A 26769-nucleotide genomic window follows, 5' to 3' on the forward strand; every position below is an offset into this window, starting at 1 on the left:
CTAAATATGGATTCAAGAAACCCAAAAGTGCTTTATATCATTGTTGAAGTAATATTACATTAGATCTTAGCTGTATATTTTCTGCTTTTCCAATTCTATTCCGAATATTGTTTGATCAATTTGTAATAAAATATATCTGGATTAATTATTTGTTACTATAATTATTATTAGCGGTTTTATATAATTTTATCAACGATATAAACATCTGCATTCAGAGTTCATCGACATTAAATTCGTGGTCATTAATTAATTTGATTGCGATATCTCCTTCCGGTTTCTTCGGTAATTAGAGCACAACGGCGCAAATGTACTTTAAAGATGAACTCGCCCTTGCTATTGTATTTTTTAACAAGATGCTAAATCTAGAACTCAAAAGCGTAAATAGTATTGCTTATAATACTATCAATAAAATAATAGAATATCATTACGAACAATAGGATTTCCCGATATTTTCTATGCAAATAAAAGCAATACGAGTAATAGTAGAATTTTATTATCCTGATACAAAATTGATTGATCCGTTAACTTTCAAATTTCGTTAGATATCATAAGCCGTATTAAAGAAATTGCTTTATTAAATAATCAAATATTCAGGAATATCGAAGAAATTCTTCAACATCAGGAAACACATTCTCAATTTCGTAATGCGCGCAACTGAATTTGCCGACAGGGTCACAGCGCATGCGCGCGTTCTTCACTTCTGCATAGAACATGGCGAGCGTAGTGAGGTTGTCACAACGATCGTCGTTCGTACGGCATTTTTGTGGTGTCACACGTTCTTACAATGCGTGGTATAGTAACAGTGGAGTGAAAAGATGGGGTCTCAACACCGGATTGTTTGCAACAGTTTCTATTACGCTTTATTGCGGTTACAGATATTTCCGACCTGACGCGGTACACGCCAAGATACGAGTGGTTTGTAAACACACATTTTCGTTTTATTATTTTGTACAATTAATATATGCTTTTTAAACGATGCACGCGTTGTTCGAAATACAAAAGTTGCCAATTTAAACAGCGAAAGTAGCGTGGAAAGAAATTTGTTTATAGGAATAGATAATGTTTTTGTACTTGACTTCGATATATTACTTCTAGATACTCCTCGATGATTGTTTTGACACTGACATCAAATAAAATAGATTCACTTTGATTGAATTTTATTGTGTGATTGATAAGATCCTTGACCGGAAGAAATATTACGCAAGGCGTTACTGACATTTGAGGTTATAGCCGTCACAGGTTATAGGTTAGAATTCGATTCTGTTTATAATGGAGCGAACTATACAAATATCGTTTGCACGATGCGATGTTCGATCTATTTACTTAACATGTTGCTTTTTACAGTATTTTAAAGATATCGTAATTAAATACACATACTTATGTAAATTCTTGTAAATAGCGAGTATAAATTACTGGAAACGGTGATATAAAAATCTGAGAAAACTAGAATAGAAATATATGTTCGTATGTAGATACGTATTATGCAAAAATAGGTGAAGGAAGAAAAGTTTATTTGAATAAATTTTTTATACGAATATTTTATATGATTTTGGAAATATTTACCGTATTTTGATAAATAGAATTTTAATAAAGTTATTTTTAACATGTTTCATTTCTAACGAAAGGAATACAGGAGACGTTATTTACGAATAAACAAATTTGAGTAAAGATCTTTATAGCAGGTATAGAAGTTTCTGTATCTCTAATGAAGAAAAATCGCGGTAGTTAGAGATTCATATATAATTTCGTTAACATACGTACTTTCTTATATTTCGACTGTAATTGAAGAGATTATGCAAGTTATATCGACGATTTACATAAATACTCGATAGTTTGGAAAATATTAAATAGGTTCGTATATGCAGATAGTGTTATTTCAAAAAAAAGTTGAGTACATATTAAATACAGCTGTAACTACAAGAAGAGGCATGTTTAATGTCAAAAAATGCCAGAATTAGCACTTGACATGACATTGACATCTGAATTGCCACTAATATTACTTTTTCATATCGCTATTCAATGTTTTATCATATTTACTGTTCAATTAGTATATAATCTTAGCGTTTACAAGAAACTTCTAGTCGGTACTTTTCCGCGTGTAAAAGCAAAAACGCGATCGACACAACTTGATAGCACTAAGTAGTCAAACACGTTTTTAGAAGTCTATAGAAGTCTAGTGGTAACGGCCTACATTTTATAATCTTCTATTTTCAATTTCATTTTTTATTATTAATTTAATAATTAATTTAATATTATTATTATTATGATTCATTTCATAGATATATACGAGATCCAACATGTACAGCAACGCATATTTTGTTTCTCTTAAATTCATTGTAGTAGAGCTTTACTTTTGCCGAAAACATACAAATAAATTCTATTATCCAAGTCTACCGCTTAATGAGACAAATACCGTCTGCGATTATAAATGCAAATCTAACGATCATACGAGCCTGTAGCTAATTTAACGCTATTCGAAACCCTAGGTAACCCAAAGTATAGATCCAAAGTTCAAAATCTGAGCGGAACAACGACCAAGATCTCGCGATCTACAAGACAACCCGTTTACGCGTCGATGTAACACATTTCCCGCCACATGTTCTCTCGTGGACATGGATCGTCCTTCGGTCTAGCAGAACAAGTGCGAATCTTGGGAAGATCTGTGCTCGATCCGTGGTTGCACACTCACAAATCACGGACCCGAACAAGCGTCCTGCGAACGCCACAGACTGGCAGCCGTTATCGCTCCAATCGTCCAAGATTCGACCGCATCGTTTATCCTCGATCCTGGTTGTGACTGTTTCCAGCATCGCGATACATACAGATCGATAGATATACTATCTGGTGATAATCCAGAACATGGCTCCGGCAGACGCGAGAAACCAACACGCGAACGGTATCATCGAACCGAATGATGATAATACTTGGACAGCTCGTCATGAAACCGTTAACAGCTCTATCTCTCTCTTGCTGCCCCCCCCCCTCTCTATATATATCGCGTGTTACGCGAGTTATTTTTACAATTTTCCAACTTTCCAAACAACCTAACAGTATGAAAGATACTTTGGATATTTCGTACATTTCTGCACGTTACATACGTTCTGTACATTTGTGCTCGTTTAAATTTCCCATACAAGCATAAATATTCACATCCCGTCGTCAAAAACATTATGTGTGTTTATGACCAACGACTAAATAGATTTACGAGCTATCTAGTTGCCCGCCAATATCCAATCGCAACAACGTTGCGTCGTTCGTCCACATCGAATCTAAGAACTCAATTTGTGGCTTAAATAACGATCTATGTAGCCACGTATACCGCTAGCGATCTATTTGATGCTCGTTTTCCATCTGGTTCGATTAGCCAATGGTGATTCGACGATAATACGCGGCTACCGCATAGGATTTATACGGTTTCGAGGAACTCGTCCGGAATTAAGAGTCAATACGGGCGTAAATCATGATTTTCGAACGATAAAGCTTCGCAAGCTGTCGAACGTGTATCGCGAAACACACCTGGAACTCGCGATTATTCGCGAACCTTGCTATGCTATGTACGTCTCCCCTCCCATCCCTCTACCCTGCAGCTATCTCGATACGATTATGCTTCTTGCTGCTGGCAGGGAATTGATTATTAAAAGATAGGATGAATAATGAGAAGCAAGATAGAGTCGGTCGGATGAGGTACAATTTGTTAAGAGGTCGATTACTGAGTCAAAACCAATTACCAAGTTTTTGAAACACGAAAAGGAAGATTTTAATGCGGCCTGGTGTTTCTTGCTAATACAACACGATTAAAAAGAGGTAACGGTGGATGCTTCGTTTCTAGTGTTTTCTTTTTTTCTTTCATCCACTTTCTTTTGTTATCTATTTGTTTGAGACAAGTGTAGGGTAGATGATGAAGCGTAGGGTTGAGAGATACGCATACGATCAAATTGATTTATAGGTACGTGGAATATTCTCCGGAAAGTTTAATGTTAGTCCTTGTCGAGAAAGGGAAGATTATTGAAAATATATTAGTTATCAATAATGATAACGTCAATAATATAGGAAATTATATAAATAACAGATCGGTGAATATGAAATATCGTTTCTTCGATATTAGAATTTATCAATTATCTCTTATCGTTAATGTTAAAAAAGAAGGTACCTACTTAATCGCTAATTGAAATTAATGATCACCCATTAACTATTAAAATTCTTCAGTGAAATTAATACTTATGCGTCGTATCAGACTTGGTATCAAATAGCTTTGATCGTTAATGGTTAATCAAATTAAATTTCAATTAATATCTGACAATCGATGATCGAAGATCAACGATTAATATTTTTATACACATAATACAATTAGTCACGATAAATATTTGTAATTACCGATTACTAACTAACTCGATTTGTATTCACCATTGATTCCATTACTTTCCTACGTAAATAGTTTTAATACGCAACTTAACACACTACGAATCGGTAAAACCAACAACAGCAAAGCTGATATCTTCTTAAATCTGTTAACAGCTGCTCGATGTCGAAGATATTGAAAAGATTTGTCACTGAGACTGCCGCGTCGAGTTACAGTAAATGTGTAAACGCGCACTAGAATTGCGTTACAATAACGCAAACTTCCACGTAAACGTAGAAACAAGTCCGCATAGCAAGTCCGCTAAAGAACAGAAAGTACTTGTGGCGTATTTTCGCTGGAAACTACATCAGATCGAACTGAATTCCTATAGACGCGTTATCTTCTTGTTCTTGGTCGAACGAGCGACATCGAAGAATAGTCATAAATAGAAGCTTAAACCCCATAAAGAGAAATTCCGCGAGATCTGTGCTGATATGGTCATATAATTGGAATTCGTTTATCAGATGGACCATTATGAGCCTTCGCGTTGTAATGGATACCCGGGTATTTGCTCGCGAAGGTGAACCTGATTTTCTCGCGAGCTCGCGTGACGTAATCTCTTAATTTTGATATCATACCGTATTTTGCCGATCGTATATCTGCATTGATTATTACCAGTCCCATTCCGTAAAATTACCTCAAGTGCTGTTAATTAAAAATAAGATTCGCATAGAAGCACGGTACTAATTTACGAGGCGCCAAGAGATATTGATAAGCGAGCTGCGTTCCTTAAAGGATTTGTAAGTGAGTCGAACGCAATATCGAACTATTCACATCCGATGACACTCGTACGAATATGCACGTAAATAATAACGTAGAAGAGAACGAAATTTCACGCGTCTTTCGAAACAACAAAATGATAACGTTTACAGAAAAAAAAACCCAAGAGTTCGATATAAAAAGGATAAAGGAAATGCGTTGATATAGGAATTACGCGACTGCAGAGATTCTTCTAAGAGCGGGTCGTGTATATTTTTCCAATTGGCAATTGCTAAAAGCTAATTTCTTCGAATTTTATACGCATGAATATTAGAACGTTATAAATGTGCTATGAAACTGACGATAGGTATGAAAGAAGGATTTTTAAATATCGCGTATAAATTGTAACAACGACGTAGACACGTCCCGCGCGATAATTTTGTTCTTATGGCACATCTCGTTGATACGAAACATCCCCGACGAACACTGGATCAATTCGTTCCTGAATATAAATTTCTTTCGCCAACGCGTTCAACTTATCTAGCGTGTCGAAGCTCCTCGGATCGGATGTATTACCAAATGACGAAATCGTTCGAACAAGCGTTCCGTTTAGATTAAACGACGTATAAAGAATATTTTAGGTTTAAACGTTGGAAAATTTACGACACGAAGGTAACGGGGTAAATTCGATAGAAATGAAAAAATCGTAGAAACTGGTGCAACGATTAAAATAACCGTGGAAGAAAATGGACGAATAAATCGGATAGAAATGATTTAAAGAGGCGCGTAAAAATTTTGTTGGAACGTAATTTTCTAACGCGGATTTTAGAGTGCATTAAAGACACATTCGTTAAAAGGTGAATGTTGATATTGGCTTTTCAGCGTGAAACCATAAAATTATGATCGTAAAGATATAAACGCGTTGGTTTCTCACGGGCGAGGCTGTAATAAAGGCAATCTCATCGCAGACCGTTTAAGAATCTCAAGATATTTCACGTTCCACTTTCTATCCTGTGTACCGGATAAAAAATATAATTTTCTCGGATAAGAAATGTTGATTAATAGCGGTAGTTAGCCATTAATATTTCGTAAGGAGACGTGTAATTTTATAAACGTTAGATTTATAGAGTTTAAACATGAACCGAAACTGCGCGTACTCTTGGAACTGTGTCTTTGCGATCGATTAAACTAACTTAAACCTTGCTAGGATTAGAATCGTTTGGACCACCGGTCGACTTTACGCGCCTATAAATCTAAGTTCATTAGTTTACTAGGCGTGATTCAGTGAACCGCGAACCGTTTTACGAGACATCGATGCTGATCAAAGATTTCTCTTGGGCCCTTTTTCACCCAAGTATCTTTAAATGATCCGATGAAATGTAGTTTCGATCGTGCGTAGTTTAGATCGTTATATAAATAGCTGTAATAACATAAATAGCTCGGTTTGTTATATAAATAACTGTAGTAAAATAAATAGCTTTAAATTATTTCGAGAAAGAAAGTTGACTTAGCAAGTGGTAAGCAAACAAATAACTCAGGGGCTACCGCCAAACATTATTTAATTGTAATTCATACTTCTATAATAAGCTATGCTTATTAACGCCGCTTTCTAACATTCTATATATCTCAATTTTCCATATACACATATAATATAACATGCATACACGTGTATAGAAATCTAGCGATTATTAGAAACTCGAATGCGAACAAACACGTAGAAATATATTACGGTACGTAAGAATATATATTATATATCAATATTCAAGATAAAATACTCGTTACGACGCTTAACGCGCGATATAAACCTTCGTTCAGCTTTTATTTCTCCGAATATGTTTCTCAAAGCATACATCTGATAATGATCATGATCGTGATCTTATCCTTGTGGATTCTTCGGCTGCTCGAGCGAATCATCGATAGCACAAATCCTCGCCTCGCGTCGTAAATATTCGTATCACATTCGTTGGAAAATGAAAACACCGTCACCGCCGAGAAGCAAATCAGTTTAACCATATCGAATTGATAGGTATAGAGATATGCAATCATTATCGTCATTAACTACTATGTACTCGATACTCGTAGCAAAAAGTAGATAGTAAAATCGCCGGGGTAAAGGCGTAGGATTCGACAATGAAATTTTCATATCTAAACACGCGTATGCAAATACGCAACGAGAAGAAGATACTGGCTGGACGCGCTGGTCTGTTATCTGATTTCAATTTCCTGCTGCAATCTCGGCGCCATGCCACCGTGCTTCGCCGTAAGATCCGTAATCACCGTTGCATTATGCACCGAGACGAGCGGCGCGCGTTGCTGCATCGATGGTAGGCAGGTGTTTGCCATCCACGTGGTTTGCGATCGATCGCGTATACTTTCCTTTTCAACGTGCGCGCCAACGTTTGACCGTAGATGTTGCCGGCCACCCTAGTTGTTGCGCGACATTCTCGAGACGAAGAGAACGATACGAGACTCGAGAGACGTCGAGTATTTCGCTGTCCACTTTAGTTGCCGGAACTTTATCGACAGGCTTTTCGATGCCAACACTCATCGACCTGTCAATCGGTTTTTGTCGCTACTAGCGACGTATCCGCGTTCGAACGAGTCGATCGAGACTTTAGCCAAGAGCTGTGGTTATCGTCTTTGTCTCTTCGTCTGAAAGAGTTAACTGGAGTTAAGGAAGAGTTAACCTAGTTTCGAAAGGTATCTTAATTCGCCATTAAGATCTATACGAACTACATCGAACCTCGAATGCCTTGTAAACAGCAATTAAGAACATACACGTAATAACTCTGAATAAAAGGTGTCACGAGAAACACCATTACTGAAATAACGTAAGTTCGAATAGTATAAATAAGGTAAACGAGGAAAAAAGCCAAGGAAAATGCGAGAAAAGAAAGAGTACGCGTTGCGTGGTCAAGTATCGGTAAATATCGAAATTAAGGAATGAAATTGCGTGAAAATTTGAGAACACTTTGCACGCTGGTACGCGTGTCCAAGCTTTCGGCCAATAACGAAGACGCGTTTCAAGCTTGTAGAACGTACGCGGTATATAGGCGCGTTGCGTCTAACCGAATGAACCGAACGCGTAATCTACGTTCTAGACGCTCTTACAGGAAATGCTGCCTTAGGCGATTCGCACAAAATTGTTGCTGCAAAATAGCGATTCTGGTCGCGTGTTCCTCCTCCTTTATTGAAAACTATAACAACCGAGGAAGGCGAACGGTGAAGCGGAGATGAGGTCAACCGATGGAGAAGGGGCAAGGGTGAGGATAAAGAGGGGATCGTTTACGGGTGCAGATGAAACGGGCCTTAATCACACCACACTGGCAGCAACATGTCGAAAAAAGAGGACGTTCAGGGTCCACGGAAGAGTAAAAAAAAAGGACAGTCGGATGCCTCGCACTTAGCATAATGTTCACCGCGCCTGTCATTACCCTGGGCCGCTAACATGCCAGCCTAACACCCCTTGGATCCGGTAGACACGCAAGGACGTGCCAACAGACGTTAGTTAACGCGGCATCACGCATCTACGAAGATACGAACCAACTTGGCCGGAATATTGATCGGGCCGAGCGTGATCTCGGGTTAAATTAACACCGCGTCTCGTTCTGGTAGCGGCGTCGGCGTAATCATCGTTCAACGCCCGAACAAGACGGACGTTATATTTGATTCCAGGAAAACGCGAAGAACCGGTTGCCTCGGTGAAAAATTGGGTTAATAACAGTGATAGGTGATACCACTGTGTACATAGCTAATTCGAAGCTCCCCCGTGGTCGAGGATCCATCGCTTTAAGATTCGAGCGATCAATGTTCTTCTTGTTGCGCTCGTTTCTTCGCTTCCTGACAGCCGTCGCCGTTGCTCGTTAGGTCGGTGGACAAGGTGGACAATCATAAACTCGAATAAAAACATTTATAAATCAGAATGTTCTTTCGCGCACGTTTACGCCAAACGATCTAGGAAAATTAGCGCGCGCGAAAGCCTGTAAATATCGATGTGTACCTCGTTACTGGGTATCGTTTGGTTTCTTGCTGCCTCTCTTTGCGCTGGCGGATCTAATCTCGTAACTTTCATCTCTGGGATAAGCGGCAGGGTTTAGAGTAAATGGGGATCGGTAATCGATGATTTACGAGATGTTATTTTTCTCTTTCCGCAGACTTCGATTAGTTTTTTACACGTGCCGCTATTTTTGTAATAAAAACCAGAGATGATTTCGAGATGACCCAACGAACTTGTCTATAGTACGTCGGTGTAAAATAGAAATTCGATTCTTTGCGTGCTTTTATTAAATTGAAATCACGCCTTAGATTTATTATGCTCGAATACTAGAATCACGTGGTTTTCCGCGGATGTATTAAACGTACATTTAAGTAGAAACTACTTCTTTTTGTTGTCGATCAAAATACTCGATAAATGCGTTTCTACTCCAACTACGATTAACATCAACTGCTCCTTTTACGGAAGTTCTAGATATTTAACCGTTACAGTATAATACACGTCTTGTACAACGTTTTTATATGACACGTAATCGTCCACATACGACAGACAAATACAAAATGGTCCATCGTTTCGTTTATCTGCTGCGAGGACAGATCGAATTCGTTGCTTAAATTTGAAAATATTAAGATTTCGCACGTTATACGAAAGATTGTGCGCGTAATACGATTATCACGATCGCGCTATTACGATCATCGTTAATACAGTATGAAACGAATCTAAGAATGTAAGTACATGGAAATTGTAAGATCGTCTATCGAAGAAGTCATAAATTTAAACGTCAACTATCCATTAGTATCTTATTATTTTCTACTTAATCCGCTGCTATTTCCCGTAACATAGCGTTGTACGTTTATAATTACAATTATTAATTGTAAGGAAGTTAAGTTAATTGATCAAGAATCTAAAGGAACGAAACTTCTAAGAAACAAAGTACGTGACCACATTGAAATTGGCGAAATTTTGATTTACTACTATTTTACTAGCGTAATTCACTTTTCAACCCGCTGTATAGCGCGTGATCTCCTATTTATCCTACGCACTGGCCCGCGAATTTAACCTTTAAGATAGTTATAACTAACGAATACGCGTGTACAAATTTATTATTACAACCGAACAATACCGCGATTCCATAGATTCCGATAAATCGCTAGCAGATAAGATCACGATCGGGCAGACTCACTTTCACATGGTGACCCACGGAATAAAATCTAGTGAAATTCAAACGCGAGTCGAAGAATCGACTGGAACAAGACACGACAAGAAGATAGATGTTTCGTTTTTCAAACGGTTGTTGGTGGGGCCGAATAAAAACAGACGAAGAATTTCATTTACCTGGCCACGTTACAACAGACCCAATTTCCAAAACGACGCGGTACTACGGTGGTCCCTGGCCTCTGGTTCATTCGGTAGCAATTTGTACAAAGGGGCGCCGGCACCTTCGGTGCTTTTCGGCCTCGTCTCTAACGAGAAGATTAGACCTAACGGCGTTTGGTATCCCATAAATCGGCGGTGCCGCGCGCGTTAACCACGGAAAAGAAAAGGAGTCGATTTATGGGTGTGTTGTAGCGTAAATTCATTCTCGCGGAAATATCTTTCCCCCATGATTTCAGCTTCCTCTGTCGCTCGTGTATTCCTGAACGAGGAATTGTGAGATCGTGTCCCTGGATACGCTGGAGCAAAGGTTATTTCGTAAGAATTTTCGAGCTCTGCCGACGACTTCGTCCCATCATTGACCTTGACCAGGGATTAATACGCTTTAAAGATACGAATTTAGAAACACTCGTGCGCGCGAAGACACTGACTCTTCGCCTTTCGGCCGACGGTCGTGGAAAACGCGAATATCGCAGATAAAACGAAATAGAGATATAATCGTATTTAAATCGTACCTTGACTTTCTACCGGGAAGCTATTTTCAGATTCAATTACGCTCCGAATACTTTTCCAACCGATCTGAAAAGTGTCTCGTTGTTTGTTTTTTAGAATCAAACATCTACGTGTTTTTAGCAAAATTTTCAATTGTAAAAATACGCGTACAAACATGTATACGATGCCGTGCTTTGTATAGTATTTTGATATAACGTAATCGAAAACTCTTGGATCTGTCGAGACGATAGTGCGACGCCTTGATAACAGTTTAGAGATGCGCGAAACGTTTTCTACCATTCTTCCTTGTATAACTTTGATCTTTTCAAAGCGGTGTTGCTAATTAGGAATTTCAAAGATCAATTAGTGCCATTTATAGAACAATCGCAAAGGGTACCGTGCTGTTGGTTGGATTTCCTTGAAAAGTTATCGTAGCGGTAGATACCAGCTGTCTCGAGGAAGTAAACTTCAGTTGCGTAATGGTTTTTGAAGTTTAACGGTTTATAGACAGCGCGATGGTTCTTGAAGCAGTAAGAGGTTTATGGAAACATGTTAAACGTCAGAAAATATTAGCATTCTCAACAGCGCCATACGATTCGCTGAGAGCAACCCAAACCAATATTTGCAGTTTTAGTGGAAAACTTACATCACTATATAGTCGAATATGTCAATATTTTTCCATGCTTACAATCAGAATTAACGAACGAGATCGCACGTGTGTATCTATCTCCTCCAGCGTATAATCGAGTCATCCCCTGTGCGTAACAATGATTCAGATGTGCCTAGAATATTTCAATCGTGTAAATAAATATCATAAAAAGGTTACGATATGATGCAACGGTGTGCAAATAGCTTTTTCCACCACATTTTTGACTTTGTTTCAAATTCGATCGTCGTAATCGCGACGGTCGGTTCTCGTCACAGAACCGATGATGTTTCGTATAGCTGACGTAATATACTCGCGAAAGGTGTCTACGAACGTTCGAATACTTCCGTGAGCCAACGTATTTCAAAGCCATCGAAATCGAAGGTTGTTATTAAGAAGAAAAAAATAAATAGAAACCACGTATCTTTCAGACACTTGCATACAAACTCTAAAAGGAACGACCAAATGGACACAGAGATATGCATTTTCTTTTATTGTTTATTTGCTGAAATTGCCATCGATAACCGCACTATTATACACGTACGCTGGCTATAACTATAAATCTCGTTGGGCGAAACAGTAAAAATTAATACACGCATTTCGTACGGAACGTATAATCGTTACTTTCCCTGGGTCGCGTAATTATACGAATAATTATAAGCGGGATACCGGGCACATAGCAATAAAATGATTTTATTGAAAATACGATTATCAGATTTACATACATGTAGGAAAACGAACGCTACTCACGAACCAGACGTAACAGACGGCTGAATTAACGATGCCATTTTTATTTCTATAAATTCACACTTAATGGGTGTGCCTTTTAACAGAAAAAAAAAAAAAAAGAAAAAATAGAAGAATAAACTGCTTGCATGTACGCATGAATCTTCGAGTTACTTCGCCAGATAATCTCGATCGGTAACGGGAAGCTACTATCACGAGTACGAACCATTGTAAAAACGATTTGTCGCAGAAAAAGAGGCTGATTTACGGTCGGACCGAGATTCACGCTTATGGAAATGCAACGAAAAACGAGAGCGTCGGCCAAACATCCTTCGAGCAGCTCGCCTATAAATAAGCCAAGGATCCGTTTCATGCGAATAATGACAAACGTGTGATGTAATGATATCGATACGAACCAAGGTACCGTGTTGATATTCTGCTTTTAAATCGCAGAGGAACGTGTTCGCAGAACGGTACGTGCGGTAAACTATATGGTGCGCGGTATAGTTCGAGATGCAACGACGAAGCGAATGTTCTTTGAATAGAAACGAATAACGATATATTAGAACACGTGCATAGTCAACACGTAACAACGTAAATTACAAAGAATAATACAGCCAATTTCTTACTATTAAGCTCGTAATTTCTAAGCAACGAGTAACTTATACGTGCAAAAGACGCTGTTTAACTCTTGTACGACTGGTGCGATCAAAAGGAAAAGAAGGAAAAGGTTGTAGAGATTGAATGGATGCTGACAATAACTCATAATCAGTTGTCCTGAAACTTGACTCTTGGAACGGGGCGCCGCGTCGCCGGGTCGCCGCGTTCCAGCAATTTCGCGTCTACAGAATGAACGATTCAATCTGCACCGGTGAGATCGCAAATTCACGTCGTTACACGAGAATTGTGTGCATAACCTTTAAGGCTTAACTGCAGCTTACGTCGCGAAATACGCATATTGCCTGAACGTAGGTAAGCAGATAGCTGGGAGGAGTGTAACCGGCCACTAAGTGGGCGTACAGGCTCCCACGAAGCAAGCCAACAAAAGGGCCTCGCCCTTTTAGAAATTCGACAATCTTTCATAGTCGTGTTCCAACCGCGTATCGATAGTTTGTTAACCTCTAGTGGCTCTCGCGAGCAACAATGGAATCGTGCTGAAGCGGAGACCCATTTGTGGTCCCTGGCATATTGGAATTTGCTACGTGTAGCTAGAAAACGAAGTACAGTATTTATGGGTAAAATCGCACTCTGTTTCGACGTGGTATTGTACAGCGTGGAATTTCTTTTATTCGAAGAAGAATATTTAACAGTATGGATTTCGGCACGATGGTATACTTGGCAGGATGGAAGTTGGCTTATTTTATTTGTAAATATTTCGTCTCTGATAATATATTTACGAGGATATCAAAATAATTCCGATATCTCAGAGTCGAGATTTATTCATTTTATTTGTACAACGAATATCGGATAGACGCTTAAAAATAAATACTTAGATAATTATCGTATTTTCTATCGCACGTGGTATGCGTACAAACGTTCAATTCTAATTTGGAATTAGACGCAGATACTTTTATTTTGTATGTAATTTGACGATTTGTAAGGCTATCGAATAATAGTGTATTATGCAAATAAATTCAGAATCGGTGTGGGCGGTAGATGATCTTTTCTCTGAAGCAATATCGTCGTATGACACGAGGATCGCAACGTATTTCATACATATTTTAAGATTAGAACTGCCTTCTTGTATCCGTAGAGTTAAGTCTATAATCTTTAAGCTGTCCAAGTAACGTTTGCAATATCAAAGCTATTAATCTGAACAAAGAAGTATTGCATAGATTACATGTAGGTATACTGTAGACAATTGATTTATGTGCAATAAGTGATGCAATAAACTTGCGAATTTCAGTTTTTTATTAAACGATACGCGATTTAAGGATATTCTAAATTATACAATTACCTGTTTGTGTAAGTAGTAAACTATCGCTTCAAAGACAGCGGGCTGAAATGAAAAATGCTTATACATCGTAAGTGTTGAATAATTCTATCGATGTTTTATATATATTGCACGATGGGTTTAATCGCGAGATTACAGATCGTAGGGATACGGAAGATGTGTGAATTTCACGACATGTCTTGCGCATTCGTCCCAAGCGTGATGTTAAACGTTTCAAGAAATGCGGTAGAAAGAAATTCTTTTATTCCGATTGCATACCGATCAATCTTCTAATCAATTATTTCGAAAGCAAAACGAGGACGTAAACGATCATTTTAGAATCAACGATTTTCCCCGAGTATTTTTACGATTACAATTGCGAAGTAACAGGAATGACGATAGATTTTTGGGGCAGATTCAGTGATAAGCGAACTCCTGAATTCTGTAATAATTCTTTCTAAATAAGTAGTTGCCAAAAATGTTGTTCCTTTCGCAGGTAAATATGATAGGAATAACCTAAAAATGGAAATTATTCTTATTCTTCGATAGTTCGCTGATAACGTTTGACCGTACCAGCTACAGAAATATGTAATTTTAGCTATTGCGTGTCGCACTGCTGCGGTGCAGTGAAGTAAGAACTCGAGTAGATATTTGTATATTTAACGTTCAAGTACCTGTCGTATTGTATGAGCAAAGTTCGATCGAATTATGTGATTTTATAAACGATTTCATGATTTAATAAATTAAAATAAATCGATTGAAATTTCATGAAATCAACGAACTGTCAAATATTGTATACGCGTGTGTGTGCATAAATAGAAAGATATCGTAAAAAGAGACCATTACGCCAAATGCCAAAGAAGAGAGCTTAATGACACTTGCGAGCTGGAACCTATGAATAGGTTCTTTCGAACAAGGTCGCCGATATGGCGCAAAGATTTAACGGGAAAATATACGCGTGTCCGTATGCATTGAAAAATTATATTCGTATAAATAAATATAAAATGTTATGCTCGTATAAAAGATCTATAAACAGCGTCAGATGGTATTAAATTATAGAAATGCAAGAATAAAAGCAAAAATTCGACGCGCACAGCTCGAAGGCCTTTTTTCCACTTGCGACTAGTCGCGCAACTTGCCAAGTAAGTAGTCGCGGTAGCACGAATGGAAATTGTGTCATATTCGACAATACATTTTGTAGTCGCAAGTGAGGCGAAGAGGCCAAAGATCGTAAATCGATGTTTATTTTTCTTTTTTATTCTGTCACGCAGAAGGAGCACGAGAAGGTAGTAAAGTTGACGATGAGGGAACAAAGATTTATAAAATTTGCATCGGTGGAATATGACGGGCAACTGTATATGACGCCTCAAGATTTCCTCGACAGTGTCGTCGAATCTGAACCCAGACGTGAGTATCAAATAAATTCGCAAAGGCTATAAGTGATAACTTGCTAGATCGGAAACGAACTGCTGAAAAATAACATTTGTTTGAAATTAAATATTTAAATAATCAAAATACTGCTTTGTACGTGTTGTAGGTATGTGTATACTATCTTTTTAACAAGTTAACAAGTTACAAGCCTTTTTAACAAAGGCTAATTATTTCTCTTTGATTTAAAAAAATTTAGATTCGCCGAGAGAATCGAACATAAAAATTGTAGAACTCGAAAAATAAAAAATTCATCGACTACGTATGTCGCTCTACGGTCTACGAATAGAACAAACGTTCTAAGCATCCGAATTTATACGTCGTTCGTACGTTTCTGTCACGGTTCTTTAATGCACTTTAGCCTTGCGCAAACTGGCAACGACAGTGCGGTGAAATCGCGGCGCCTCGATCGATAATATAAATAAATAAATTTCGGTGATATTTCAGCAAGGCTGAAGAGACGCGTGTTAACTGACAAGGAGCTGAATGTGATGAGAAACAGCGTCCCCTCGCTACGTCATGGAAATCCACATATGTTCAGAAACCTCCGGGACAAAGGTGAGCAGTCAAAAAATACCGCTTCTGATTTTTACACTTGCTTAGAGGGAAAGAAATTTTAACGACGTTAGTTTGTGTACAGAACCGGGCGACGAACGTGTCTTTCGAACCTCGAGACTGTTTCTCAAGCATAGAAATATTTCTAGAGAATAGAAACATTCGTATATATGCGACCGAATGTATTTTAGCTTGCGGTAAATATTAAATTCATTCGGATTTATATGCTCTTTTTGTTTCTTAAAAGACATTACGGATCTATCGTGTATTTTCAAAAGGTTTTTATATTTTCAAACCTACCAGATCGTAGGTACCCATTTTTCGACTATTCCATATTAAGATACTTCTTCTCATTGTCAGTCTGCGAGTTATATAAAACCAGCAAAAAGATCGAGATATCGTATTTTTCCGAATGGTGCTGACTTATTGTGCGATAGACGGGAAAATACGATATTATTATCGATGATATCGTGTTAGAGAGGAAAGACCAATTTGCGCGATTTTACATTTAATCGACTCGGTTGGTTATTAGGTGCGGCTCGCGTGGAAAAGTCACGAAGAAATTGAAAATTTGACACGAACGATTTAGGTTCGACGCGTCCCGTGTGAAAAATTTCGAAGTTGCTCTCTTGCAAGGTTCTCGAGTTTCGTGGCTCGGAGATCGGTACAGCAATTAATCCCGCCACCCTTGCGACTCGCAACGATCGAAATAACAGGGCTGCGTCGCGTCGTTAACGAGTCCCTGGTGCAGCTGGTTCGAGCCTCTTCCTGCCTTTTTGTGCGTTCACCGCACGTTTGTCGCGCTAATGGAAATGCAAATAATCACGTATGGAGCCAGTTTCACACTTCTCTCTAATAAACGAGTTCCCTCGCTCTCTGTGTATCCCACTTTCTCTTTTTTCTTCCATACCATCGCGATGCGATGGTTGCTCACGTGTTACCAACACGGTGTTAGTAAGCCCAGAATTTTATAGGCTAATATACGAGGCCCCTGACCTAATCTGTTTCGTCGACTTATTATAGAAAACATTTATTAACATATCGCGTGCGATATACGACATTTTTGGGAATTTTGTCGGTACTACAGCGTCGGTCGTTGTTTGAAAGGTTAATGTAAAACTTCAAGTTAATCAAAAATTTGAAATATGGAAGCAATCTGAAAATGTACAGAGAAATTACGAGACATTTATCGCGGACATGCATTTATTAAAATATAATATAAATAAATAAAATATAAAACATACAGCACGAATAACTGTCTTAAACATGCTACAATTATGCTAATTACGCGCTAAAGCAACGTTAAAAAGTGATCGCATTGAATATCGAGGCCTACCGATATAACGAGTAATTGGCCGTTCATTTTCAGTGTTGCTTCAAACTTTTCGTAAATCCTTAACTCCTTACTTTTTTATCATTTTTCCGACCCACTACTTTTATATGTGCTACATTTTGTACGAGATACACAGGTGTCCTACTGCTTCTAGATACACATGTAGATACCCATATAATGTATACAAATTTATACGAAATCGCTCGCGCCTCGTGTATTTCCCATATAATTTCATGCTAAAACGCTTGTGAACCACTCGCGCGACAAAACTCGCTCGTCTACATCGCCTTACCGATATCGGTTCGTTCGCTGTTCGAAACCATTTCGACGCGTGACTAAACGGAATACCTTCTTATTGCGCGAACGCGCACCAAGTATGTAGTACATGGTATCGGAATGAATCGTGGAATTTTATGAATGAAGTGGCGCAAAAGTAGTATACACGAAGCGTGTGTAGCGCTAAGCAGCGAAGAAACGTATACTCTTTTTCTGCTCATAGACAACGAGTTGTGAAACCGTATGAATGAAGATACAATGCGAAAGTTGCTTACGCAACTACGAGTCTCGCTTTTAAGGCACTTTATTTACTTCGTAGAAACGTAGTTTCGAAGAAACGAGTGGCGAAGTTTAACTGTATGATACGTGCGAACGGTAACTAAGAGAGAATGCCGATAATAAGTATGTAAGAAACTTTATCGAGTGTGCGTAAACGAGTGTGGAATTACGTGAAGAATAACAGCGTAATATTTTTCGTTGTCAATCCAAACGAAAGTAGAGAATAGAAATTTGACAGAGATCTATCGATCTAAATGGAGGTTACGTTGCAAAGGCAAACGGTTTATGGAGTGTTTATTTTTTATTTGGTTTGCCTGCATAAGAAATTTACATAATTCACCGTTATCGAATCGCATGGAAAGCACAAATTCTGGGAAAAGAAGATACGCATCAACGGAGCAATTTTATCGAATAAACGGTTCGAAAAGTTTCTTCAAACATCGATAGTCTGCGAAAAATTCTTCTTTCGAGAATCGACGATCATTTCCAGGAAAAGATCAATTTCACCAAACGGAATTTCTCTTTCTAGAACAATGCAACGAGAAAGACAGTGCGCTGTAAGCGTCAGCTTTTATTTAGAGTTTTTCTGATGTTCGCCGACTGTACTCGCCTGTAATAGCTTCATTCGTGCAGGACTTTTAATCGGAAATTTCCAATTCAACGACGATAAAAAGAGAAATGGATCGTGAACGTCGAGTGTGAGGAGTTTCGGCGTCGACCGTTTCCTTCCACTCACTTTCTTCATTTTCCGCTTCGTAAACTTTCCTCCGGCTTTCGTAGTCGTGAAAACGTTTTATGGAGTGCTTATGGCACATAAAATCGATTCCACGATCGTTCGGCACAAAGCTGAAAACACGCTTCGAGGATGATGCGTTCTGTCTGACTGGAAGATCAAAATTTAACTTTGGAAGTAGTATTTCTCGCTGCGAGACGTTAAAAGCCTGAGTTATTTGGCGTTTCTTTAAACCAAGAAAAGGGATGTTCCAAGGAATGCCTAGAACGTTATGGGGCGTATCTAATGCCGTTCGCAGCTACCTCTTCTCCACCATGGTTTAGGGCAACCTGTTACGCTTAGATTACGAGTTAACGCGATTATCGTGGAAATTAGTACGGCACTTTATCGTTGTGTCGTGTCGCCGTAAACAAAACGAAGAGACCCGGCCGTCCGCGAGCGATACATCATTTTCCCATAAATGGATTTATTCTTAAATGGGTACGAATCCCTCTTGGGGGCCCGGCTTCTTTCCGATAGACCAGACCGACTTCTTTCGCCTCGTATACGTTCGAACCGATTTAACGATCGAAAAGTCATTTTAACCGAATGAGATTCGAACGTGGAGATTAGCTAATGACTGAAAATCAATTAGACCGGGGATTAGGACTTTTGTGTAATGATTAATGACTGATTTTTAGTGCTGATGCTAGTTGTGCATGGTGTATTTTCGAGTAGATTTTCTATGATCGATTATTTTATGGAAATTTGATCGTTAAAATGAAATAAATCATAGAAATATCGACTATTCAAAGCGATAACGCGATATGTAAACTATCGAAACTTTCCTTTATCGAAATATTGCGTTTGAAGTTTACTCTTACGCCTAGTATCATGTTATAATAATGATTTACGATACGTATGTACACGTAATAATAATTCTTTCCTTTGTTCACGTAGGAATTATATCTTACACGGAGTATCTCTTCCTCTTATCGATCCTAATCAGTAAGTATCGTCGTACAATTTTTAATAACATACGTGTTTCTCATGAATTTTCATTATTCTGTATTTTCAATAAGACGTAACAAAGATTCTTATTGCAGAACCTACGTCCGGTTTCCGAATCGCGTTCAATATGTTCGATACGGATGGAAACGAACGTGTGGATAAAACGGAATTTCTCGTGGTAAGATAATTCTTTGCCAAGTTGCACATTTCTTGCGCGAGTCTGCTATATAAATTATCACGATTTTTTATCGCATTTGTACTTGTCCTATAAAAATGTTTCAAATTTGATTTGATTAAATATTTTTCGGTAGAGATAACATTTCAGTTCTTAATAAAGCAAGCTAAATTTAAAGCCAGTTAAATAGTGCACGTTCAAAGTAAGCTTTTTAAGTTACACGTTTCTTTCGGTATGCCTCTGCAATATTTCCAGTGCAATTTTCCGATAAACACGTAATTCACGATTCACAGACAGACAGACAGACAGAAAATATTCGACGATAACTTGTGCATAAATTAAATCAACGTGACACGATGTACGATCGACGTTTACTCCTTTTACTGTAACAACATTAAATCGTACTCGTATTACCTTAAACTAAATTATTCGTTCGAATTTAAGTTGAAGCAGAGATTTTAAGACGAAGCAATCAAAAAATTCCGTAGAGAAAATTTTTGAAAATTGTAAATGATCGATACAGATGGAGATCGGAAACGTTTTAACTTTCAATTACAAGTACATAGGCAGCAACAAATACGATAATTATATAGAATGAAAGATTTATTCTAAATTTCTAATTCATCTTGAAATTACGATTTTTATATTTTTCGTCAAATCGAATAAACGTACGAAACAGAAAATAAGAAAGCAAGATAAATATATCGAATGCTATATGTAGATTTAACATGTTCGATTTAAGTATACAACGAGAAGAAACTCGCGGCAATCCGATCAATGATCTCGTTACGAAAATAAATTGCGGGTTCTCAGAAACGAAGAAAAATCACACGATCTAGAAGACGAAGAAGGTCGTAGTATGCGACCAAGAGCAGAATTTGCCAATTTGCACGGATGCGTTTGTAATTTTCACAGATTCGACGATTGCTCGGCGGTAACCTGAAGGATCGGCATCTCGACGTTGAAACAAAACGTGCAGTGAGTTTTAACATGTTCATGAAAGAGCAAATCGAGCCGGTATTCGCAATCTTGATTATCATCGCGCGACTCATTATGCGCGCTTGCAATCGTAACTCGAATAACGTCCTGCGCCTTTGACATCTAACAAACCTGCTTGATAATATTATTAATTCGCTCTCCTACGGATGTCTAACATTCTTTTCTAAATAACGTAAACGATAATATAATTCACAAGAACAAAACTAATCGAAATAACTTCATATTTTGTTATCAGCGAACTAAACAAAATTTTGCATGCTTTGTTATCGGTTAATTTTGAATGCATGAGTTGAATTAATTGCTAATTATTTCCATTATTACATTATTTTTTATTTAATGTTAAGTAAATTGTCAAGTAACTCCACTCCGTTCGTTTGTTTTACGTTTCGACGCTTTATGTATTTGTATTCGTCGTTTGTTCCTAATCTCTTTTTATCATGCTATTTTTATTTATACTTTCATTCGTGATTCTGCTTTGTTGTTACGTTACTTCTTAATCCATCTTTTTATTTTTTATTCGAAGCAAGCGCCTATTACAGATATGTTTCAATATCTCTTTTTGATGTATTTATCAGTTGAAACGTATAATGCCACCGAGCGAAGATTTCGTTTATGAACCAAAACTTCGTAACACCCGAGAGAGCAATGACAAAAATCAGATTGTCTCGAATTCCTACGTAAGTTATTAAGTTATGCAGATGCACGTGATTATCTGTTTAACTACTGTCAGAGTGAATTTGAATTTTCCTGCTGGACTTGCATTATAATTTTAATAAATAAAATCCTTCTTAATATATATTTGACAATTTAACAATAAACTGAATTATGTGACGATTGTGAGATGTTGAGTTCGTAACACAAAAATTACATAATTTAATCTTTGTTTAAAATTTAGGTTCTGTTTATGAATATGCCTATTAAAAATTACCAACAGAGAACTTCTAAATGTAAGTGGGGATACTTTGTTAATAACATTCTTCGTTAAAATTATGATAAAATCACAAAGTTTCTATTAATACAACTTGTATGGTCGAAACGTTGATGCGATTTGCAGATAAAATTAAGAATTGGCGGCTTTAACTGCAACATTGAACAAGTTACGATAGTTAATCGTTTCTTGGATACCTAAATCTCAAAATTCAGCTACATTCGGGTTAAATTTAATAACTAAGAAATAATAAGTTAAAAAGGCAGATAAGATAGAACGTCCTGTAGAATACTTTCATTTGTGTTCGCTAAAATATATGTTATCCTAATTGTTAAACCATTATTCCAATGTAAATCTTTGGTAAGTAAACGTTGATTTCAGCTGGAACGATATAACGAAATTACATACCTGCATACGTATATAACACTCTTCTCCCAAGGCTTTACGATCAATTATAAAGCAGATCTTAAAAACAAGTTTTAAAAACAGAAATTTCAATATCTTTTTCTTTCCTTCCTACAGATGGAAAAAGTTTTCAGCCACGCTTGGAGAGGACGTCACGGTACCGAGTTCAAAAGAAACTTAGATCTTCCGAAAGAGAGGCAAACGACTCTTGAAGCAATTCAAGTTCAATATATCGACGATGACCAAGTAATATACGATATAATATTCGAAATAACTAACGATAAACACTCAAACTAAATATATCTTCATATTTTTTTCTTTTGATATTTTTCTCATTTTTTTTATATATATATATATTTTGTTTCAAAAACGCAAAAGCTTTTTGGAAGCGATAATTGCAAATCATTGTACTTTAAGAAGTTTTTACAAAGGAATACCACTTACGAATAAGAGATGATCGAAAAGGATTTGTCGAATCGTGAAACAAAAAAACATGAAGATAAACAAAATTATAAAAAAAGTTCGTTGTGTAAGACACTATTAGAAATTAGACGCTACTGACTATGATAATATTATTTTCAGGGCTTGCAACGACGACATCCAATCGATACCACTCTGATGGTACACTTCTTTGGGAAAGATGGAACCAACGAGCTGAAATACGAAAATTTCAAATGTTTCATGGAAAACCTGCAGCAAGAAGTTCTAGAGCTCGAATTTCACGAATTCAGTAAAGGCCGTGACGCTATCTCCGAGATAGATTTTGCGAAAATTTTGCTACGATATACGCATCTCGATGCCGACGAGTACGTTTTCCTTTTTCCGATTTTGTTCTCACACGTGTTGCTTCAAATAAATAGAAGGTCGTTCGTAGAAGTGTACTTTCTAAAATTTGATCTCGGTACACGTGCAAAAGAAAAGTTGAAAGTAATTGTGAATTTTGGAAATTCGTACAAATTTCATTTAGTAGAACTGATAAAATATAGCATTAAATGCCTAGTATGGATTTCTTCTATTTGTACCGGTGGTTGATTCATTTTCTTAAATTACTTCTTTAATTTTCTTACATTTCAAATGGCTAAATTTATGTACATATTCTATTGTTACAGATACGATAAATATGTGGATAGACTAATATTAAACTCGCATCTTCAAATCAGTATTACATTCGAGGAATTTTGTCGTTTTTATCAATTTTTGAACAACCTCGACGACTTTTCAATTGCTATGCGAATGTACACTCTGGCGGATCACCCAATATCAAAAGGTTTCAAGATATATTCATTGTGAAAGAAATTTAGGTATATATTATCGTTAAACGTATATTACTGCGTTTCTCTTTTCAGACGAATTCCAACGTGCTGTGAAAATTTGTACAGGCAGTGTACTTAGCGATCGTATTATCGACACTGTCTTTGCACTTTTTGACGAGGATGGAGATGGCCAGTTATCCTACAAGGAATTTATAGCGATAATGAAAGATCGCCTACACAGAGGTTTCAAGGTATCGATTGAAAAACTAATTACCTCTATTTTTAAACATATTGTACTTGGCAATAAATGCCTCGCATACATTACTGTTAAAAAAATTAAATGCAAACTTTGTTAACAACGTAAAAGACAATTTTAAAGGCAGCGAAATAGTAGGAACATAATTTGCATGTTTATAATAATCGAGGGGCTTATGACGAAAAGCGACGTCAAATTTGTCTATTTTTTAGAAAGTAACACATTCTCTGACAATAATAGTCGAAACCAAGATTCACAACACAATGAAATCGATATTATGAAAAATAATGTATGCCAAATCATATTCAACTCGTAGAATGAGAATTAGCTACTCTTGTAAAAGCAATTACCGTTATGAGATTCACAAGTTCATAATATAATTAGATACAACTGTACCGCAATATGAATATACATATGTAGATTCATTCACGACAATTGTGTAACACGGTGAATATTTTGTTTAAAGAAATTAATATGTATCGAAGAAATATTCTTTCACTTTTCTGAATGAAAATAGGTGAAAAGTCATAGGAGTGTCCTTCTTGTTACAAGTCCTTTGGTTGTTAATTTCTGCAGTAGTCACTGTGCTTGTAGCAATTAGCAAATAACTGTTTATCTATGCTTGGTTTTATTTTACAGTCTCAACAACGTCATAAGCGTTTGCAAGCATTTACCTCGTGTGTAAAGCAAGAAATGAAATGCCGTTAAGCGACGTTAAGCAGAGGAAATGAATCTAAAAGCGAACATAGATACGAACCATTCAAGAATATCAAGTGCCATTGAAGTTTCACCGTTTTTTGAAATTCTAGTTCCATTTCGTTAATACAATACCACTGTGATAATTATTTGCCATTGACTGAAACATATTTATAACTCTCTACTTCTCTCAGATTATGAATCTCTACTTCTATTTAGTCTTTACGTATCTTATTATGTTTTTCTATTAATGTGATTTATTATTTTGTCCTGACAGTCCTGACATGTAACATTTATCTTTTATCCTGACAGATAACATTTATCAAATTTCTTAAGTATTAATTTAGATCTACTACTCTATTGTAAATGAATATTTATCGATTCTTAAACAGTGTACTTATCTTTAAATTAAAGACTCTTCGGTGCAAAATCTTACGTACTTAATATGTGGATTTAGATGCACTGTTGAGTCATTTTATACGAAATAAGCTACTAAATTCATTGAAATCATTATAACCATCTATTTGTGTATAATAAAATAGAATGTATCCTGTAAATAACTATAATAAGCAACCACCGCTCATTTTCTTAATGTGCTATATTATATCTTTGCAAACTTCTGTGACTCTCAATAATTAATGCTAAAAAAATGTTGTTTCAACTATGCTACTTGATAACAGTTTCTCCAAAATATAATGATCAGAAAACTCTTTCCCTTTCTTTCTCTCTCTCCTATTTCTTACAATTCGATACATACCGTAAAATTCATAGCTTAAATAACAGCAAATAAGCTGCACTTTCGTTTCTACGTTATAAAATGCCATTCCACCCACGTGCACCGTCAATGGCCCAGTTTCTCTCTTTTTACCACAGACTACACGTAGTAATTGTTATTGTTATCACTCATCACACTGATTGCCGTCTGCTCGTCTCATGAATTGAGCCAGCGAAAAGAGGCACATGATTACTCGCGTTCCCTACGGCTTCACATCAAACGAACTTCATCGTGGACAATGATTCCGCAAAAGGCTTCCTAGTTTCGAAGCAACAAGCATCGTCTAGGAATGCAATTCTCAAACGCGTTTAAACGTCCTGGCTTACGGCTCGAGTCGTCAAATTAATGAAATCCCTTAGATAAGCATAAACGCAAGTAGCATTCTGCATCTCTTCCTGTCTTTCGTTCGTAAAATCGAAATTAAAATATCTTTTAAGCTTATCCTTTAGAGAGATAAGTATCTTAAATTTCTGCAAATAAATTAAATTGTTCCCTTTGAACTTATATCTTTATTGAACGAAACGTGTAAAAATGAATAGAATAGATTTAGACTTGTTAAGATGCAAAAACGCTTAAACGATTGACAGAAATTTCCATTCACGATATACTATTACCATATCGCAAGATAACAAAGAACTTTAAAGATAGAAACCTGTTGCATATTACGTAGTCTACATCGGTGGCTTATAGGATACAACGCTATCGAATCTTTTGCAAATTTTTTAACGTACAATTTTAAGTAAAATACAATTCGGCTAAAAATTCTATGGCAAGCATTCGTTGTCAAATTATTTACATGGAAACTATTTGTTTAGTTTACAGATAAATCACGATAAAACTCGATTAATTAAATTTAAACGACCAAGACTAAAACCAAACTCGCGAAAGAACTCGTATACTAAGCTGACCTCTCTAATTTCACACATTTTATACGATAACAGGACTGTCTCGATAAATAACCGTCTCGTTGCTTTACATTATGCAAAATGTGTCAACGAATATAAATGTTTCGCTGATAATCGGTATTTACAGTTTTGAATCCTGTTTAATGGCGTAACAGTCAACTCGATCCAACGTTTCAATTTCTACTACTTTGCAAACATGAATCCAAATTATTCCGATGTAAATGTGCGCAACGTAAAATAAACAATAAACTAATTTTTTTGTTTTTATTCTTGACTGATCCTACGATTACTTTCGTAATCACCGGTACAAATATGTATAACAACAGAAACTAGCAACAGCTACCGAGCTAAAAACACTTGTACGTATGTCTACTAAAGAAAAAGTTGTTGTCAAATTTGAACGCGCATACCTACGACAGTGTTTGTCATTGAGTCTCGTTTCGGAAGTTGGTTCGTTTGACACGACACTGCATGCTCTCTGTGCAGAGTATTAATATTGAGATTCCCATATACGTAAAAT

At 36.9% G+C, this 26769-nt stretch overlaps 1 protein-coding gene across 3 annotated transcripts; it reads left to right on the forward strand.

Annotated features, from left to right (window-relative positions):
* Positions 1 to 703: 703 nt before the first annotated feature.
* LOC117242772 (calcium uptake protein 3, mitochondrial) lies at positions 704 to 25175 on the forward strand. 3 transcript variants are annotated; one of them, XM_033509694.1, is made up of 12 exons: positions 704 to 915; positions 15535 to 15670; positions 16139 to 16249; positions 19807 to 19854; positions 19953 to 20035; positions 20948 to 21010; positions 21607 to 21708; positions 22482 to 22610; positions 22947 to 23170; positions 23474 to 23631; positions 23711 to 23868; positions 24513 to 25175. In XM_033509694.1, the coding sequence occupies exons 1-12, from the start codon at positions 712 to 714 to the stop codon at positions 24579 to 24581; spliced, it is 1485 nt and encodes a 494-aa protein (XP_033365585.1). In that variant the 5' UTR covers positions 704 to 711; the 3' UTR covers positions 24582 to 25175. The 3 variants fall into 3 exon arrangements, with proteins under 3 accessions (XP_033365585.1, XP_033365587.1, XP_033365586.1); XM_033509696.1 differs by lacking the exon at positions 704 to 915 and adding an exon at positions 2877 to 2896; XM_033509695.1 differs by lacking the exon at positions 704 to 915 and adding an exon at positions 7792 to 7798.
* The last annotated feature ends 1594 nt before the right edge of the window (positions 25176 to 26769 follow it).

Source organism: Bombus vosnesenskii, unplaced genomic scaffold, assembly GCF_011952255.1.
Source record: "Bombus vosnesenskii isolate JDL3184/JDL3185 unplaced genomic scaffold, Bvos_JDL3184-5_v1.1 scf7180000016279, whole genome shotgun sequence".
In the NCBI taxonomy this organism is placed as follows: Eukaryota; Metazoa; Arthropoda; class Insecta; order Hymenoptera; family Apidae; genus Bombus; species Bombus vosnesenskii.

What these genes read in the sequence shown, in the direction of transcription:
- LOC117242772 (XM_033509694.1), top strand. Translation starts at nt 712, where the DNA reads ATGGCGAGCGTAGTGAGGTTGTCACAACGATCGTCGTTCGTACGGCAT. An exon ending in ATAAAACGGAATTTCTCGTG is followed by an intron (nt 20,036 to 20,947) that starts GTAAGATAATTC and finishes TAATTTTCACAG; the next exon opens with ATTCGACGATTGCTCGGCGG. An exon ending in ACGCATCTCGATGCCGACGA is followed by an intron (nt 23,171 to 23,473) that starts GTACGTTTTCCT and finishes CTATTGTTACAG; the next exon opens with ATACGATAAATATGTGGATA.